At 39.1% G+C, this 19019-nt stretch overlaps 1 protein-coding gene across 1 annotated transcript in view; it reads left to right on the top strand.

The window, feature by feature from the left end:
• Window positions 1-13283, top strand: part of LOC107082277 — a 31894-nt gene extending 18611 nt beyond the window's left edge. Inside the window, exons 14-20 of the mRNA XM_015370877.1 lie at window positions 768-807; window positions 891-942; window positions 1042-1159; window positions 2458-2541; window positions 3629-3746; window positions 5926-6016; window positions 8892-13283. Coding sequence (XP_015226363.1) covers window positions 768-807; window positions 891-942; window positions 1042-1159; window positions 2458-2541; window positions 3629-3746; window positions 5926-6016; window positions 8892-8966 — 578 coding nt within the window. The 3' untranslated portion in view covers window positions 8967-13283. The remainder of the gene's footprint in view (window positions 1-767; window positions 808-890; window positions 943-1041; window positions 1160-2457; window positions 2542-3628; window positions 3747-5925; window positions 6017-8891) is intronic.
• The last annotated feature ends 5736 nt before the right edge of the window (window positions 13284-19019 follow it).

Here is a 19019-nt window from a genome sequence, read left to right as displayed (position 1 = left end):
TCTTCCTGCAACAATAATGGAACAAAAATTCACTCCATATTCAAATTTCCATTTTACAAATGTTTTTCTCTTCCTGCAACAATAATGGAACAAAATTCACTCCATATTCAAATTTCCATGTTAGAAATATTTTTCTTGGGTTGCAACATTGACGGAACAAAATTCACTCCATATTCAAATTTCCATTTTGCAAATGTTTTTCTCTTCCTGCAACAATAATGGAACAAAATTCACTCCATATTCAAATTTCCATGTTACAAATATTTTTCTTTGCCTGCAACATTGACGGAACAAATCTGGCCAGCAGCCTGAGAGGGAAAACATCTGATTATATAACCAGACATTTCTGAAGCAGTTTGTTGTTTCATTTAAAAACCAGATAACGTGACCAATAGGAAGGCTTTTATCTTTCTTATCACCAAGAGAAAAAAAAACTGTAAATATGAACCAAAGTTCATGCAGTTGTTTCTGGATTTTTCTCTGCAGTCAGGGAAGCTCCTCTCAAGGCATTAGTTTATGTCCAGAAGCTAATTTATCATCTTCGGTGTATAAAATACAGCGAGCAGTAAACAGAAGCAGAGGTTTATTGAACTGTGGTCTTCCTCGCCTGGCTGCAGATAAGACGATGGGGGTTATGACCTCCTGAACTGCTTTTCCAGCTCAGAGCGAATCCTGCGAATGCAGCCGGTTCAGACTGAGAGACATGCAGGAGCTCATGTGACCTCTGTAGACCTGAAACTGACCTCTCTCTCTCTCTGTACCTGCAGCTCCTGGACTCACCGCCATCGTGGGCGGACGACCCAGAGTGTGAGTCCATCTCCCCGCCGGGCTTTTCTCCCGCAGTAAACAACATTCCTTCAGCGCTTCGCTTTGCTTTGTGATATTTACAGATCCCCGGTCCTGAAACCGTTTTTCTTCTTGCATCCCAAATCCCAGATAAAGGTCAGTGTGATGGAGACGCTGTTGTGTTTTTTAACGGCAATAAAGACCCGCACCTCCAGATAAAGCAGACTTTCACCAGAAGCGTCATTGTTGCGGCAGGTGGACATCCACGTTGCCGGGGAGGTGGTCCAGTCGCTAACGGAGAAGGAACCGGACGCAGCTGAACCACAGCAGGATGAAGCTCCTCCCACATCGGATCAGGAGGTGCCCGACACAGGTAAACAAACTGTAGTCGTCTCAGTTTCATTTTTTTTTTATTAACAGTGTCCTGTCTGGCAATGTGGCAAGAATAATTGTCTCGATGCCAAAAAGAGCCCAACAGATTTGACTTTCACAAGTGGAGCAGTACGGCTATCGCCATAGTGTTCCGTTGATTTATGCACATAAATAGCTTTATTATAATTATGCAGGGAGGTTTACAGATTATATGGACTCTGCAGTGTAAGTAGAACAGGAAAGGAAAACAGAAAAAAAGGAGAAAAGATGAAAGAAAGAGGAGATAAAAGGGAGATAACGATAAAATGTCTTCAGTCTGCTTCATCACCTGCAAAGAGATGTAAAAAGAACAACACAACCAACGGATAGATACAATAAAGTACCACCTAGATTCTATCACTGAAGTATAAGTAGTATTATTTAATCTGACATGTATACTGTGGTAGCTGAAGATAAGAATATGTGCTTTCTGTATGGAAGTACCTGGAACCAAGCACCTGTAGTTGTTTGTAAAAGTACACTTGTGCATATAAAGTTTATCCAAAGGAAAAATGCTCAATAGTGGTTGTGAAGTTCCAAAGTCCCGCCCCTCCTGATCACCCAGGCGAGCGTCTCAGTTTCAAACCGGACTGATTCCTGTTGGGTTTTTATGAGTCTCTGGTCCATAAAAAAATGAAAAACTCAACATGCGTGGAAATTATTTCTAGGTTAAAGTCAAAAATCTCAGCAGGAAGATGCTTGTTAGAAGCGTTCAGAAGCAATCCGGGTTCTCTCTGTTTGTTAACCTCTAAAAACATGCGCCTGTTTCCCTCCCTTTGTTCTTCCAGCTCTCAGCAGAACCTCAGACTCTGCATTGCTGAGGGTAAACCCCCCCAATCACACGCCGCGTTTGAAGCACCAGCATCAGTAGTTTGGGTTTTATTCATGCCTTCAGTTTCACAGACGTGTGACTCAGAAATGGCTCCATAAAAAAAGATCCTTCAGCCACAGTTTAAGGGTCCCTAAAGGGCAGACATGTTTCCTGAAAAGTCCTTGTTAGAAGAGATGTGCGTATGTTGGAAACGAGCTAAAGTGATCACAGATGTCCTCCCGTAAACATCGATTTTTGCCGTTCTCAGAGAAGTTTTAGGAGCTTTCATGGTTTGTGGAGAGCCTTCACTTCAGCTGAATGGGTTGCATTGGGAAGGGAGCAGAGGACTGGCAGGAAACGAACTACTTCACAGGAACTGAATGTGTGTTTGCCTGTTTTACTACAAGTATCTGAGCCAAACATGCAGGTCTTTTCTGGTTCCTTTTCAGACCTGCCCTGCGGACCACACACCTACAGGCTGGAGGACCTGGCATACACACGCAGCGGCGACAAAGGAGACTCGGCAAACATCGGTGAGAACTTCTAAGCCTTGCATTTTAATCGAGCCAACAGACCCAGATAGAGATTGCTTGGAAGCAGTGAGCAGCGGAAATACAGACAAAATTCTAACGGTATAATAGTTCTAAAGTGAGAATTATAAAGATGAGACAGAGCAGTACGTCGGTATGTTTCTAACTAGAAGCAATACCAGTAAACACCACTCTGTGCCACTGCTAGGGATGTAAACAACTAATCAACCTTTGATTAATTATTGATTAGTGTTTTTTTTTTTTGATTAAAATATGTTCCATCCGCTTAAAAGAAAGCTCCAGTAGATGGCGCCACTGTTCACTCCTGACTGATATTTGCAAGAGAAGAAAAACACGCTAGAGCAGAAGCATGAATAAATCCAGAGTCCGGTCCGATTTATTCAACATGGTTTCCACAGGTCATTAAAAACATTTAAATCAAGGCCTTAAATTCATTAAATGTGATTATTGTGGCATTTAAAAATCTTTAAAAAAAAACATTTATAAATACAATTTCGTCAGATATATTATATTGTTGTTTAATGGCTACAAGGAGGAAGAATTAACTTTATTTGGTTCTGATTGAAAATATAAAGACTGGATAAACTTCTAAAGTTCTCACCTTAATGGAGGATATTTAGCTGTGCTGCATTGTGGAGCAGCGTAACATTTCTGCTGTTATAAAGGACCCCCACCCAACCAGACCAAAGACCCACACGATCAATGCGTCGATACAAAACGATTATTATTTACACCCCTACCTGACATTACAAAAAAAAAAGAAACTCATAAAATCTAGTTTCTGATTTTAAAGAACTGTTTTCCACATGGTAAAAGTTTGCATTTCCTTATCCCCATTCCATGAATTTGCACAGTTTGGTCATTAGTATAAGATCTGCTTATTGATGAAGGCAAAGGTTTGCACAGTTGTCCGCTGAATTGCAAACACAAATCCTTTTGCACCTGAAGATCTACTCTGTGCTTACGAACATGTTTGCCCTTCCTTGTTTAAGACTCACCAACCTTCTGAAGATCAGACCCTAGGATCTGATCTAGGATAAATAATCTAACCCTTCTTATGTCTCTGTAGGAGTTATAGCTCGCCATCCTCTCTACTTTCCCTACCTGAAGAAACACCTGACTGCTTCTGTGGTGGAGGACTACTTCTCTCACCTGATCGAGCCTGGAGTCCACAACGCCGTCACACGGTGAGCTCAACATAGAGGGACGTAGGATTTAACCTAACTAGAATGCTAAGTCCTGCACAGACCTCTGGAAGACAATGATTGTCTGAGGACTTGGAAGCTCTCCATCAAGTTGGGTTAAAGTCTTTAGAGTCCAAGTCAAAGCAATCCGTGCAGAATAATGGAGGAGAGGAGCCTGACTTCCTTCCTTGGAATATTGTCCAAATGTGGAAGACCGACGGATGCATCAGGTCTTTAGCTGTTTAGGTGAGGTTACTGGAAAGGATCAGAATAAATAAACTGGCAGTAGCCAGATTGATAAGTGTGAAAGTGAGTCGAGTTCTAAGTTACACTGGAAAAACTATCTAGAAATAAGTAAAAGTTTCTTAAATTAAGTGTATTTACCCTTGATTTGAGTAGGTAAATGAGATAGTTTGCCAATGGAATCAGTATTTTTACTCTTAAAATAAGATAATTAGATAGTGTTCACTTGAAATAAGACAATGCAATTGTGTTTTCTTATTTTAAATCTAAATTGTCTTGTTCCATTGGCAAGACGTCTCTTTTATCTCCTCAATTCAAGAACAAATGCACTTATTTTAGGAAGAAATGACTTATCAAGATTTAGTTTTTTGCAGTGTATCGATCTGGGATAGCTGCAGTTCATACTGAATACTCAAGTACTGACATCTAGATAAGTCATTTTTTTCATAAAATAAGTGCATTTTTTCTTAGATTGAGGAGGTAAAAGAGACATTTTTTGCCAATGAAACAAGAACATTTACACTTAAAATAACAAAACACAATTGCACTGTTTTATTTCAAGTGCATATTATTTAATAATCTTATTTTAAGAGTAAAAATACTCTTTCCATTGGCAAATAATCTCATATACCTGCTCAATTTAAGGGTAAATACTCTTAATTTCAGAAATTTTTACTTATTTCTAGATTGTCTTTCCAGTTAAAAGTGAAAGTAACACAAGGTTTTACTTTTACTTGTTCAAAGAATTAGCTTAACACTCAATAATTAAAGAAAATATGCAGAAAATGTAGATTTTTTTTAAAATCAGCATAGATTTGAAATGTAAGGTTTGCAGGTTGCAGGTTTTCCTGGTCAACAAGAAGACGATGGCGAGCTGTAGACGTTTTTCCTACATCATGCTTTATCTTGCTTATGATAAAAAAGCTCGTACAAGTTTGTTCTTCAGTAAAAGTTCAGGAGGTTTGTTTCTATTTGCAATTATTGAATATTGCACGCTAATTGGAAATTATAAAAAATGCAATCTGGAAAAGAAACTTTGAAAAAAAACAAAAAACGTAAAACAAAACTAAAAAAAAAAAGCCTTTGAAATAACGTTTTTTTTTTTCTGTTTTCTTATTATTATTTTATTTGTTCAAATTTCGGTTGCGCACATTGAGTTTTATACGTTGCATTTTTTTCAAATTGCGTTCCACAGATCAACGTTCTCTTCACTCTAAGCCCAAAACAACATCCATGCAGACCAAATACGTCTCCGCTCCTCAAACGAAGCAAAATCCGCCACAACAAGTGAAGAGAAAGTGAACTTAAGATGTATTTTGAAACTCGTAAAACTCAATACAAAAAAAAATGTGAAAAATTAAAATATGCAAAAAAGGAAATATTTAAAAAACAATAATTTCATAAATAGGATATAAGAAAACAGTAAAGTTTCATTTTTTAAATCTATATTCTTAATATTTTAATTTACAGACCATGTTTTTTTCTTAGTTTATTTCTAAAACACATTCTCTGCATCAATAAAGGAAGAACATTCGCTCCATGTAACTGCAGCAGTTGGAGCAAAGGCTCAGAACATGTTGTGGTTCTGATTAGCGCAATAAAAAGTTTCAGGCCGACTTTTCGCACCTCCAAGCGCCTCCAGACGCTTCATTAGCACACTGCGGCCGCTCGTTAACCCCGCAGGCGGGCCCTGCACACGCTCACCTTTAAACACTTACAGACGCACACGTTTCCGGAGGTCTTAGAGTCCGACCCAGGTTTTAGAAATGGGAATGTTCTCCAACGCACGTGTGCAGCGGTGATACAGCCGTTCATTCATCACACGTGAACTTCTGGTAAGTCCCGCCGACGCTCCAAGAAAAACACGCAGACATGTGAAGGTATGACTAAGGCTGGTGTGTTAAACAGATTTTCTTTTTGCTCGTTCCTTGTTCTGCAGATACTCTCTTCCTGGGATCCATGCCCTCAACTTTGTCCTGAGGAGTTCCCTGGGAGGGGGAGGGGTGGCCTCGCTACGCAGCGACCCCCAGGTAACGTTCACATGCATCACTGCTGCAGGCTCTGATTCTACCTGGAAACAACGCAGCCCTTTAGAGGAAGAAATGACCTTAATATGAAACAAATGCAGGCCGCCTCTCAGCTTCTTCAGCTGTTTTGACTCCTGCAGAGATTTCTGCAGAAAAACATTTAAAACTAAGATATTTAGGAAAGTATAGGCTGGAAATTCATGCATGTTTCTTTAAATCTTTAACGTAGGAAGCATTTTCATTTGTGCACAAAGTTTACAGCTTGCAACATATCCAGCGTTTGTTCATGTTTTAGTCACAGCCGTCAGCTTCCCACAGCTTGCTTCTCACTAACAGATCAAGAAAAGTGATTTTTATGAAATAATTACAATGTAGCAATTAATTTCTTAGTTTGAGTTTTCAGCTCTCTGCTGAGAGGAAATCTCTCCATGACTCAGAATATCTGCCTCTCTGACTGATTTTTATCAGATGTAAAGATGCTTTATAGAACATTTCTTTCTTTCGGCTGCTTTGCTTTACTTTACGTTCCAGTTTTTGGCTCTGTGCTCCCAGCATGTTGGGCGAAATCAAACACAAATGTGGAGAAAATGTGTAAAAAACAGTGCAACTGAATCACGAGCTGGATGGAGCAAAGCTAAAAAAGGTCACTGAAAGTTTAACTTCACTAAAACTGTCATTTTAACACCTGGTGTAGTTTTAAAGAAAGTTTATGTTTTATGGCTTATCTTATTATTATAAAGGTCTCGAATATGCACAATTAACTTTTCAGATTTACTTTTACATAGAAGGATAATCAACCCCTCCAGGAAGCAAACAAACACCAAATTTCTCCAATTAGCAAACAACAATTTGAGGCAGAGCCCCATCTCTTCTCTTTTAGTTGAGATTAAATGGACATTTTAGCTAATTCAGTTTATTTCTATAGCACCAATTCACAACACATCATCTCAAGGCACTTTACAGTTCACAAGGTCATACAGTGAGATTGATTCAAAGTTTTTATCTAAGGAAAACCAGCTGATTGCATCGACTTGAAGGCAGTCCCTCACTCTAAGAATGCTTGTAGCGACAGTGGAGAAGAAAAAACCTTTTAACAGGAAGAAACCTCCAGCAGAACCAGCCTCAGTGTGAGCGGCCACCTGCCGAGGCCCACTGGGGTTCAAGGAGACAGAAGGCGACCCCGTCCAGGAAACACACAGCCAGGCAGACGAGATCCAAGGCAGCTCCCATGCCAGAGGACGAAGAGAGCACATCCAGTTAGTCACAGTCAAAGAAACAGGACTACACTGGAGAACAGGCTGATCTCCAGCATCTAGAAACAAAGGTGTTGATGGCAGCAGCACAGCTGATAATTCTCTCCAGGATGGAGTCACAGCCAAACAGGAACAGACCAGATGAAGCTACTATGAGAAAAAGCAGAGGGAGCAGAACGTTAGAGATTGAACTAACAGATTCTGCAGAGTGGGAGAATAGAGATAGAATGAAGCAGAATGATGAAATGGGGGTCCCTATGTCCTCCAGCAGTCTAAGCCTATAGCAGCATAACTATAGAGATAGCTCAGGATAACCTGAGCCACTCTAACTATAAGCGTTATCAAAAAGGAAAGTTTTAAGCCTAGCCTTAAAAGTAGACAGGGTGTCTGCCTCACGGACTAAAACTGGTAGTTGGTTCCACACGAGAGGAGCCTGAGAACTAAAAGATCTGCCTCCCATTCTACTTTTAGAAATTCTAGGAACCACTAGTAAACCTGCAGATTGAGAGCGAAGTGCTCTGTTAGGAACATAAGGAACAATCAGATCTCTGATATCAGATGGAGCTTGGCCATTTAAGGCTTTATATGTGAGAAGGAGGATTTTAAATTCTATTCTGGATTTAACAGGAAGCCAATGAAGAGAAGCCAGGATAGGCGAGATATGATCTCTGTTTTTCATTTTTTCTCAGCATTCTACTTCTCTGCACCATGAAGATAGTTGTTCCTTTTTTTTTTTAGCTTTTTTCTATGTAATTAAAATTTGTTTTTGGGCTTTGACTTTATTCAGTATCAATTCTACTTTCCAGACCCTAAAGTGCTAAACTCATCTGTTAAAACACAATCATGACTCTTAGAGGTGGGCTAGCCATACAATTTTTGAGTTATTTGATCAATTTCAGAACAAAAGTAAAAAGAAAAACCTTGTGAAGATGCTGGAAGAGTCTTGTAAATCATTGTTAGTAAGTAAATCCTTAAACAACCTGGGCTGAAAAGCCATTCAGTGAGGAAGAAGCCATTAATGCAACGTACAAATCCAGGATTGCAGTTTACAGATGCATTTAGAAAACAAAAGCAATCATTTTTGCCGACATGTCTGAGGAAACTAAAACAAGTGTTTGTCTATAAAGCTATTTTGATGTTGGGAGATATAAGGGAGGAGTCTACAAACCTAATTAAACCATTCAAACAGTGAAATTGCTGCAGGAGGGTCCACTGAACTTCATGAAATAGATGGAGTCACAAGAAAACAACAGAAGAATCCCATGTTGACCAACCCGTTTCTGCTGGGACAATAAGTTTACTGGAAACCTATGGGAGAGTGGTGATATATAAGATATATAGGAGATATAAAAGAGAAACATGTCACTGTTTTTCCTTTAACTGGTTTCGAGTTAATCTGACTTAGGTTTTTTTTTTATTGAGATGTAATAAAATTTTTCAGTATAAATGAAGTTCTGAAGTTCAACATTTCTTTCTTGCAACATCAAAGAAGCAATTCAAATGTGCCAAACCACACAGATTGCAGGGCCATAAAACTCCAACACATCCTGAGAAACCAGACACATTCAGAGTGTTTGTTGTTTGAACACATGAGGAACATTTCGTTTGGCCTTTTCTTTTCTCAGGGTAAAGCCTATGGACAGATGCTGCTGGACATGAAGCTGAGGGGACTGCCAGATCTGAAATCACTGGTGGACTGAATGCGACCCAGACCCACCGAGAGAGACAAATGGAGCAGACACCAATATTTCACCTCAACAGGAAAACTAATTGACCATTTATTCATTTTACATCTGCTAACTAAAGTACATGAAGCCTGTAAGACAACTTTATTTAATCTAACAACCTGTGCCAAATTTATATTGTAAAGAACAAAAACAAAGAAAGGGCAAAACAAGAAAAAAAAACAACTAGTCTTTACTTAGGTACGTAGTTTACTGACAATGGAAGCAGATTCTTTATCTCTGAAATAGCCGTTCAATTAAACATTTCGTTGTGCTTTTAAAGAAAGGTAAACATGAGCTGTCGGCCATGTTTAGGTCAGTCTTGGCTCCTATTTAAAATAGGTACTGTAACATATCGTCATATTGAGAAGCAGGAGTAAAAGAAAGCTTTAAAAGAAACAAAATACACACTGAAACTGTTGCAAAATCTCTGCAGCTGCCAAAAAAACTAAATTCTCCAAACCCAATGTTTATTTCAGATGTTTTATTAGTTCCCAGATGTTCTTCTTTCCCAGCAGAAAGGACCCTAAATATGATCAAAAGTTGCCGTTTTGGGGGGAGAAAAAAATCGTACTGTCATCAGCATAAGTGATGAATCACTCAGAATGCCATTAATCAGGAAGGATTCAATTTTTGTTAGAAATTTGCAGTAAGCTAAGTTAAATATGAACCGATTGACCCAGGCGGTACGCACAAGTCAGGCACGCCTTGACAAACAAGTTGTAGATTTACCCATATTTACACATCAAGTCCGGATTTCCAAATTTGTGCGAAAATTCAGTCTGCAAAAGCACTTTGAACATTTTATGCTGTTTTAAGGATTGATAAAAATGTGTGTTACGCCAATGCCATTTTTTGGCCCTGATACCGGATACCTGGCTGTGCAGTATTGGCCAATAACGATACCATTGAAATTGATGTGTATGTATATATGAAGAACTGCATACTAGATTTAAAATAATTTCCATCATGGCTTTGTCAAGCTGCTGCCTACCTTTGTCAAGCAGGAAAAATACTAAAAGTGAATCCAGTAGAACTTTTTATTGCCTATCTGGAATGGGTGACGATAGTTGAATGAACTTTTGGCTCTCAAAATGGTATCGGTGCCCAATAGTTGGTATTCGACGATGCCATTACCACCATTTTAGTGCTGGATCGGGGCCCTGCCCGATACTAGTATCGGTATTGGTGCAATACTAATAAAAATGAAGTGTGGAATATTTTAGCCCGTAAATAATCATTGCATCTCAGTCAGAACATTCTTTGTGTCTCTGTGCTGAAAGTTTAAATAGCATTATTTACTACTAATAGGCATAGTTAAGAAGTTAAACATTTTGAAAACCTGGACTCATTTATTCCTATTCTGATTAGCATCACCTCATCATATCTTGTTTGCAAAATGCAATGACAGTAAAACAAGCCTGAGGTCTTTAGAAGCTATTTGTTGCTATAGGGACCCAAATTTGTCTGGCTATGGTGTCGGAAGTGTAACACCACCAATACTTCCAATGCCAGAAGACTGTAGATATCTTTGACTCATATCAGCCTTTAAAAAATGTTTTTATTTTTTTATGAATATAAAACATTGATTGATTGATATGTTAGATGCTGCTAAGTAAAATGGCATGTAGAATCTAACATCTATCCAGACTTTTATGGAATCTCTTTGTGAAAGTTTATATTAAAGCAGACGGTAGACAGAATAAACACAACTTCTTGAGATCTGTCCAAAAAAAGTAAAAACAAAAAACAATCCAGTGGACTTTTTTCCAATTTTGACGACGTTTTGCTTCCCATCCAGGAAGTTTTTTCAATTCAAAATGTCAGGAATAGCGTTGAGTTTGAGGTTTTATACAGCAGCCCAACAAGGCCTTGTTTTTGTTTAGAGAACCTTCAAGTTGAAACAGACAAATGGGTCCCGCCCTTTGGAATGGGGGTTGTTTGGCTTCTTTTGTTAGCCTGCAAAGCCCCATACCTGTCTATGTCTCTGAAAGGAGGGTTGTTAAGGGTAATTGTTAGCCTGGCTAAACAGGAGAGGTCTTCAGTTCCCCTGTAAAGGGGTGGCAGTTGCGACGATAGCAGGAAGGGATCAACTCAATGGTTGCATTGTAGTTTGATATCTGAGTCCACCCCCCCTCGGTTTAAGGTTGTTGTTTTTTTCTTAACATAGAAGGCTTCCTTCATGCCCCTCTCAAACCATCTGTTTTCTTCGTCCAAAATGTGAACATTTTAAAATAATGTCTTTTGTCCATAAGGTGTTGTGAGATCTGTTTAAAAGAAGCAATTGCTGCTCATTGTATTCAGATTTTTCCTAAGCTGGATTTACCATCCATTAATGAATATTGGAAGAAAGATGGGTTTGCTTTCTTAGTTGGGAACACCCCTCGTTTTAGGTGCCATTTTTAAACTGAAGACTGATTGATCGTCTCACGTTGCCAAAAAACTATGCAAAGCATTACAAGTTTCTCTTTAGGTTTAGATTTTGCTACCTTTGTGAAGGGCAACTATGCTTGTTACCCCACTGCTTTTCCTCAGGGATGCTGACCTTTGACCTGAGGACTGAAGGGTTTTGCTTTGGGTTTCTCCACGAGATTCTCCTGTCAGATATCAGAGTTGGCTTTTACTCAGTGGCCTTACATCCGACAGACACAGTGGTGTCTTATTCACCTCGGTACGACCTAGTTCTGATGTTAAACGCGCCCAAAGGAATGCGTGTCTCTTTCCACCAACCAGACCATGCTGCCTTGAGTCTGTTTAGTCATAATTGCATCCAGACTGAAGCTGGGAGTCGCAGTCAATCTGCACTTTAAATACCTTCCAGCTCTGAATCATGTCTCTCCTTCCAAAAACATCCTCATTTGATCCTTCTCTACCCCCACCCCATTTTAAAGGAAAGTCTTCAGCTACTGTTCTGTTTACCTTTGACCTGAAGTGCCCAAGAACCAGAAAGCAAACGTTAGGAAAAAAACTGATTTAAACACCAATGAAGCCACAATAAAGTCTATCCAAAACAATAAATAAACAGCAGCCCTATAAACACACTATCAAAGGTTTTTTGGCTGACAGTAAAACCATAATAAATATCAACAAGTCAAGTTCTTCCTGACAAGAATTCAAAGCAGACTATAAATCATGACTTTCATTTAGAAAACACAGATCTATGTGCCTTTGTTTGAGCCTTAAAGGACATCCAGGGGGAGGGAAAGGGGGGGCCACAATAAAAGCCTTAAACGCTTGTTCTCATAAAACCCAAACTAAAAACATAAGCCGCAAGTTTCACCACTTTGCTTGATGACTTAAAATGAGGCCTGGACGCACATCTGTCCCATGTTTTCCCTGTCAGGAAACGAGGCGTTCCAAAAGAACCGGTGATTAAATATTTGTGCTCATTGCTTTCTCATAATAAACCACCGTGAACCAGAAACTAAATCATATCTTTGTAATCCCAAACATCCTCGCATTCAAATGACATCTACCCACTGCTTTGTCCCATTGCTTCACACACAGCTGTAACAACTCTAGAGACTTTCTTCAAATTAAGTCCAAATTAAAGGACTACATTTTGGAATTATTCAATTTCCATGTAACAATTTCATGATTAGTCATGAAATATATTGTGTTTCGATAAAGTTTATGGACATTTTCTTACAGCAAAAAAAAGTTCAAGAATTGGTCCCTGTGTAACGCCACAAACCTACTTCTTACCTACAGTTCTCTCCTACAGTTCTCTCGAAATAGAGAACTGTTTTATCACTTAGAATCACAGATTTTCTTTATTTGTTCACAATCAGGTATATTTAAAACAGTTTATAAGTAAGTGTTTTGGTTAATTTGTTAGTCAAATTCATTAAAAGGAACTAAACTTTGAATTTTATCTTTTACCGAATATTCTTAATGGAAGAGAAAAAAGAAGATTTGAAAATAGCTGCAGAATTCTATGGAAACGTATTGCGTTCACCAAAGAAAAAAAAAATCAGACAGCTTATCTCATTACAAGATCAGTATCTCGTAATTATGAGATCTGGACTATATATGTGGTTATGATTACTTGAGCCAGTAATGTAGCATCTCTCAGAAAACTGGTCTTCATGATTACTTTTTAAAAATATCTGCATCTGTCCCACTGAACATTTCTCTGCACCGAGGTCTGACCTGATGTGCGTTGGTACCATCCTGATCTTGCGAGCTTTCAAGGTTTCACTCGCAGATCAGTCTGGAGACTCTAAGTTAAAGAAAATTTGGACCAGTTCACCAAACGAACGTCCAATCAGCGTTGGCTTTGAGGCGGGTTGAGGTGTGACGCAACGAGAAGCGCGACAGTTCAGTCTAAAGAACATGGCGGCTTCAGCCGATGAAACTAGCGTTAGCGTGGCTATCGAGCAAGTTTTATCGGAATTACAGAGTATTTCTTCACTGAAAGAAGAGCAAAACACTGCTCTGGAGGCTTTTCTCAGAGGACAAGATGTTTTTGCTCTTCTCCAGACTGGTTTCAGCAAGAGTTTGATCTATCAATTGGCTCCTCTTCGTCGTCGCTCTGTCAGTACGTCATATGCTTCGCTGATCTGATTGGTTTATTTGGCCCGTCTATCACCAACATAGGCCAATCAGCTAACCAAAATTTTCGCCCCTTCCCAAAATTACTTAAACGGAAGATTTGATGCCTTCCAGGCAGAAGCTAAAGTTACGACCAGCATGGAAGGTAACTCTGGTGGTTAGTAGCTAGTTTTATGTCACTGGCTTTGCTTAATGTGGTTCCTAGTAAATCATATGCCATTTCTGCAAATAAACCAGTTTCCTACGTCTCTTTGGGGTTATTAAACATGCTACGAAGTTGCTCTGCAGTTAAGGGAGCGAGAGAAAGTGGACGCTAGTTTATTTAAATCGGGGGGAGATGAGTTTAGTTCCAAAAATTGTACAGTAATGCTTTTTCATTGAAAGGATGCCTTCTCTATTAGATTTAGATAACTGACGAGATAGGTAGCCTGGCTGGATCAGAGGCTGCAGCTCCCGTTCACTGCCTTCTGTTCTCGCTGAGGCAGGCAGAAATAGAACGTCCCAGGCGAAGGTAGACGAATGTCACCGCGCACTTACCAAGTTCATTGTTTCACAGAATCGATAAGGGAATCAGAATCGGGAAAATCTTTTCCATCAGTGCAGAAAGTTGTTTGGGAAACCACCAAGCCAGTTGGAATGCATTTCAGATGCATTTATTTATAGTCATAAAGCATCCCGTGCTGGTTTAATTGCTCCTGCAGGAACAGTGCGACTTCCAGCAAGTCAGAGTAGAGTGGGCTGTTTCCCCTAAAAAATTCTAAGGACTTATGCACAATGCTGACAAACTAAAACTAATTCCATCCACATTGAGGAAACTCAGTATTTCGCAGTGTCGCATACCTAAAAGGAAATAAAAGCAGATTAGATCCAACAACCCACTCATTGAAAAGATCTCATGATATTGAGATAAGCATCTGATAGTTATGAGATTTTGTAATGCAATATGCTTCCGTAGGATTAATAAATTCTTCCACTTTAATATCTGAAGTACTGCCTGGTATGATGTCAGTGCCAAATTTTATAATCATTGCTGCGGTTACCAACATATTGGATATTTGCCATTCATTGATGCTCTCTTAACGGTTGCTCTCTATAAAAAGTGCAATTAAACAAATATGATCTTGAACAATTAATTCTGATCAATTGTTTAACCTATCCCGAAATATTATCTTTGTTTACAACTAAAATTTTACATTTGAATAAAGGAATAAACCATATTTTGAGACTTACAATACGATGTGTTGTATTCAAGAAGAAAGGGTCAAGAACTCAACCCTGTGGAATACCAGAGAAATTTTTATTACTTAAACCAGATTTCGTTTAACTAGAAAACCCATTTTCTTTATTTTCACATTTTATTTTAAAGCCTGGTAATGTTCAACTTCAGCCACCGGCTCCTTATTTACCTGAAGACTAGTTATAGTGGAACCACAGATGCAGTAATTTATTAATATATGTTGTGTTTTAAAATTTCTGTTTATGTGATTTTGAAAATGTGAATTCTAAGCGGCATTAAAATAAGAGATGTACACTCCTGCCTTGTTCTCTTTCATTAACTAGAAACTTGATTTGTTTTAAAGCTTTCCAAAGTTCAAATGCCTTTGAAGCATAATGTATAAAACTGAGTCTGTAGATACTAAACTAATTTAATAAAGATATTTTTAATACCAAAGTTTAAGGTTTCTTCTTGTTTTTCTTGGCATTTTTGTTTTTCATGACTGTTACTGATAATTTTTTGTCATAGTTGACGAAATATCCTTAAAGTCGTAGGTAAATTATATTTAAATGTCAAATTATTCTGGCTTAAACATGTATATAAATGTATTTTTTATGAGACTATATTGTCCCTCGTTATCTTATGCAGGCCAGTTAGTTATACATCAGCCTGAACACCTAAATTCGACCAATCATATATCAGCGGTCATCTGTCAATCAAATTTTTTTTCGGTCAAAGCATCTTGATTCATATGTCGCAGCTAATATACGCAACGGTTGAAATAAGAAATCAGAATAATTTCCTTTCCCATTGAGTTCCGTCCCAGTGTTCACGGGGATGGACGTCTGTGTCTTCAGCAGGCGTAGAGCTAACAGAACTGGCAGCGTTGCGAGGCAAGGGCTCAAACATGTACGGCTGGAAGCCTTCTACACCAAACCAAGCTTCTGCCGCCCTGGCGTCCTCTTCCACAGCATCTTCATTCCCGCTTTCCTCCTCTAAATAAAAAATGTATGATGGAGGAGACTCATCCACGACCTCCGACACTAAACTCTCCTCCTCTTGCATGTGTCCGCTGTCCGTAGCGTTCCTTGACAGTGTCGTTGCTAAAGGCTGATTTATACTTCGAAACTTGGTCGTCTGCGTGTGTGCTGCAGTTAACGCAGAGACGTCCCCGCCCCTTCCACAGACACTCTGCTGCACCTCTCCCAAATAGTAGGTGACCACAGATAGGAGGCCTCTGATTGGTCAAATCTACATCCGCATATTTCCTGTTTGGTACCTTACCGGCTTTTTTTGTTTGTATGACCGCCATTGTGGAAAACGACTTGTGAAGTTGGACCAACTAGAAGAGCAAGGTGCACAAGAACGCTGGGACCCTTTTTCCACCTGGATCTCAGCTCTTTTTCGCCCTCATGTCCCTCCGTTGTCTTACAAAATTGCCCCCACTTCCTCACCGCCTCGGCCGTATCTAGACCCACAGCTATTTCCTGATTGTCCCTCTTGCGTTGTGGGTTGGAATAACATAGCACAGACCACGCTTCAATATTGGGCATAAATCAAAAATGCCTGCCTCATACCTGCGACAAGTTCATCGCGACACACTGCTGCGGGAGTATAACCAGCCCTTTAGTCACCAATTTAGTGCTACTTGGTCCCAATGTAATTTCCCATTGGGAACCTATTAGCACTTAGTTGCTAACTGTAAATTGTCATTGTACACAATACAATGAGATTTGGAGAGCAGCTCCGTAAAAGTGCACACATAAATAACACGTACATACATATACATTAGTGCAAGTCCGAACGTAGGTTGAGTGTGGTAACAGCTTTAGGAAAGAAGCTATCCCTGAGTCTGTTTGCTCTGGTCCGTATTGACCTGAAGCGCCTGCCTGAGGGCAACAGGTTAAGGAGATGGAAGCCGGGGTGGGTGGTATCCCTCAGGATGTTTCTGGCCCTGCTGAGACAACGGGAGTGGTCTTGCTTGCAAACCTTCTGCCACAACAATCCTGCCCTCTTGATAACCAATCACATTCACTTTATTCACTCGTGTAAAGTCGGGCACCACACGGCCCGCTTCCCTACGACTTTAAAAATAGATTTCCTTTGGCAGTTTTTAATAACTATTGCCGTGCAATATTTAGATGCAAACGCTGCCTCAGAATAAAGGTTGTTCTCTTCTGTCCTTCAGTTGGTTCAGTTTATTATTGTTGGTTGATCCGTCCGCAGGTGATTTATGATCTTCTCTAACTAGATGATAGCTGCCAAACAGAACAAGCATTCATATATTCCCTGCATGTCCGCAGACTTTCTACAGGGATCCTGCAGCTCACCCCACTTCTAGCAGCACTTTCACATGCTTTGTTTACTGGTGATGGATTAATGGCAAATACAAAACCATCAAATGGGTAATTAAAGAAAACTATGGAATGTGCTAAAGGAGGAATTCCACCCATGAGGGACCGACTCCCGGACTTCTTGGCATGAGCGTTGTTTTAACCAGGCCTGTCTCAGAGGATTCTGATGTTTCTTTGCAAACAAAAGAACCAGACTCTTAAATTAATCAAACTTTTTTGTCACTACTTTGAAAGTCTTTCTGTCGCGCCGTCATTGCTGAGAAAAGGAGATAAATTAGATGCCATCTGTCATTTCTCTTCCCTCTTTGTTTAGACGTCGGCCTTCGTCTTCCCTTTGTGTCCAAACATTAAAAACCCTCCAAGGTCGTCTTTGTTGCTTCGCTCTACTAAGTCTGACCAGATAAAATGGACTGGAGGAAATTTAAAGCTGTCTAGACAAATAAAGGTAAATAATATATAAAATTTATTGTCATCCAGTTTGTAATCATTCGGCTAATTAGCATTTAGGACTTTCGTTTTTACCATTCCTTAACTTTTTGTAACTTTCTTTAACCCTTTAAGGGCACTCAGTGAAATATTTTGAAAATCAAAATTTCAAACCAGTAGTGTTATTGGAATCCAGGACAAGACCTTTATTGCCTTTAAAACATAAAAAAATATTGATATTTTGATCGAACGCCAACTTTCCCGAATATATTAAGAAAAATAACAATAGTGCTTCTAGAAGGAATTAATGAAAAACACTGAGAGTGAAAGTAACACATTATTTTTGGTCCAACATAACCTTGGAGGCATTAATACTGATACTGGCACTTAAAATTTGTTACTTTATAAACCTAAATATAATTATAAACTAGGCTTATTAACTTTTTAATTTTACCTTTTTAACTTTTCAATTAGCTTTTTACCTTTTATTTCTTGTTAACTTTTTTCTTTCAACTTAAATTAAAGTAGGTAATATATCATTCAAGGACTCATTTAACTGGTCAAATGCCAAAATAAGATGTACAGCCATGTAGCTGTATCTTTGCTGAATGGCTGGATATAGATCTTGTGTTTCTAGAACTCACTGAGGGAGGGACTCCATTTTTAAGGGGTAAGCATGTGATGAAAAACGGTTACTTGCCATATCAAAGGTTAATTAAAGCCCAACCTGCATTCAACCAGAGATAAAATGTGCATGTGACATCATCGCTACCTGTGCAGTTTTCCATAGATTCACCTTAAAGCCAAGGGAAATGTATTTATATAGCATATTTCAGTAACAAAACAATTCAGGGCTGTACATGGAAAACGTCTTAAAAGAAAAACCCTGAGAAAAGAAGAGAGATAATAGTAGAGAAAATAAATAAATGATAAAGCTGGGCATCAAAGGCAATAAAAACGAATAAGGGGAATGAATGATTGCAAAAAATAAATGATTACTAATAAAATAATACGATTATTCAATTGGTAACCTTGACTCTAAACTCTGCTGTTAAGCTGAGGTTAATTTGAAAAGTTTCTCCCTGAGGAGGAGGCGATTTTCCTGGAACTCTGCTTCCATCATTTTATCTGCAGGTAATTTACTCAGCGGCCATTATCCACACACAATGAAACACTTATGTCTTCACTGTTGTCAGCTTTGGAAAACCGCGGGACATCCTGTAGCCTTCCCCCCACCTCACCAAGCTCCTCCTGGGGGGCTCTTCTTGTTCCCAGGTGCAAGATTTTAATTCACATTTTTGTCCACAATAGAAACTGCTACACTTTCCCAATTTCTCCCTTTATTCTGCATTTTTTACATTTAGAGCCTGTACAAAAATATTTAAAGGTTTAGTGAAGGATGTTTTTATTTCCGGGTGGATCATCTAAATAAGTGGTCCTCCTAATTGTCAATCATTCTGGTGATATGTTTGTGTAAGG

This window comes from Cyprinodon variegatus, unplaced genomic scaffold (genome assembly GCF_000732505.1).
Source record: "Cyprinodon variegatus isolate N-32 unplaced genomic scaffold, C_variegatus-1.0 Scaffold49, whole genome shotgun sequence".
Classification (NCBI taxonomy): Eukaryota; Metazoa; Chordata; class Actinopteri; order Cyprinodontiformes; family Cyprinodontidae; genus Cyprinodon; species Cyprinodon variegatus.
Note: the sequence above shows the minus strand (reverse complement) of the source record. Positions and strands in the feature narration are given on the sequence as shown.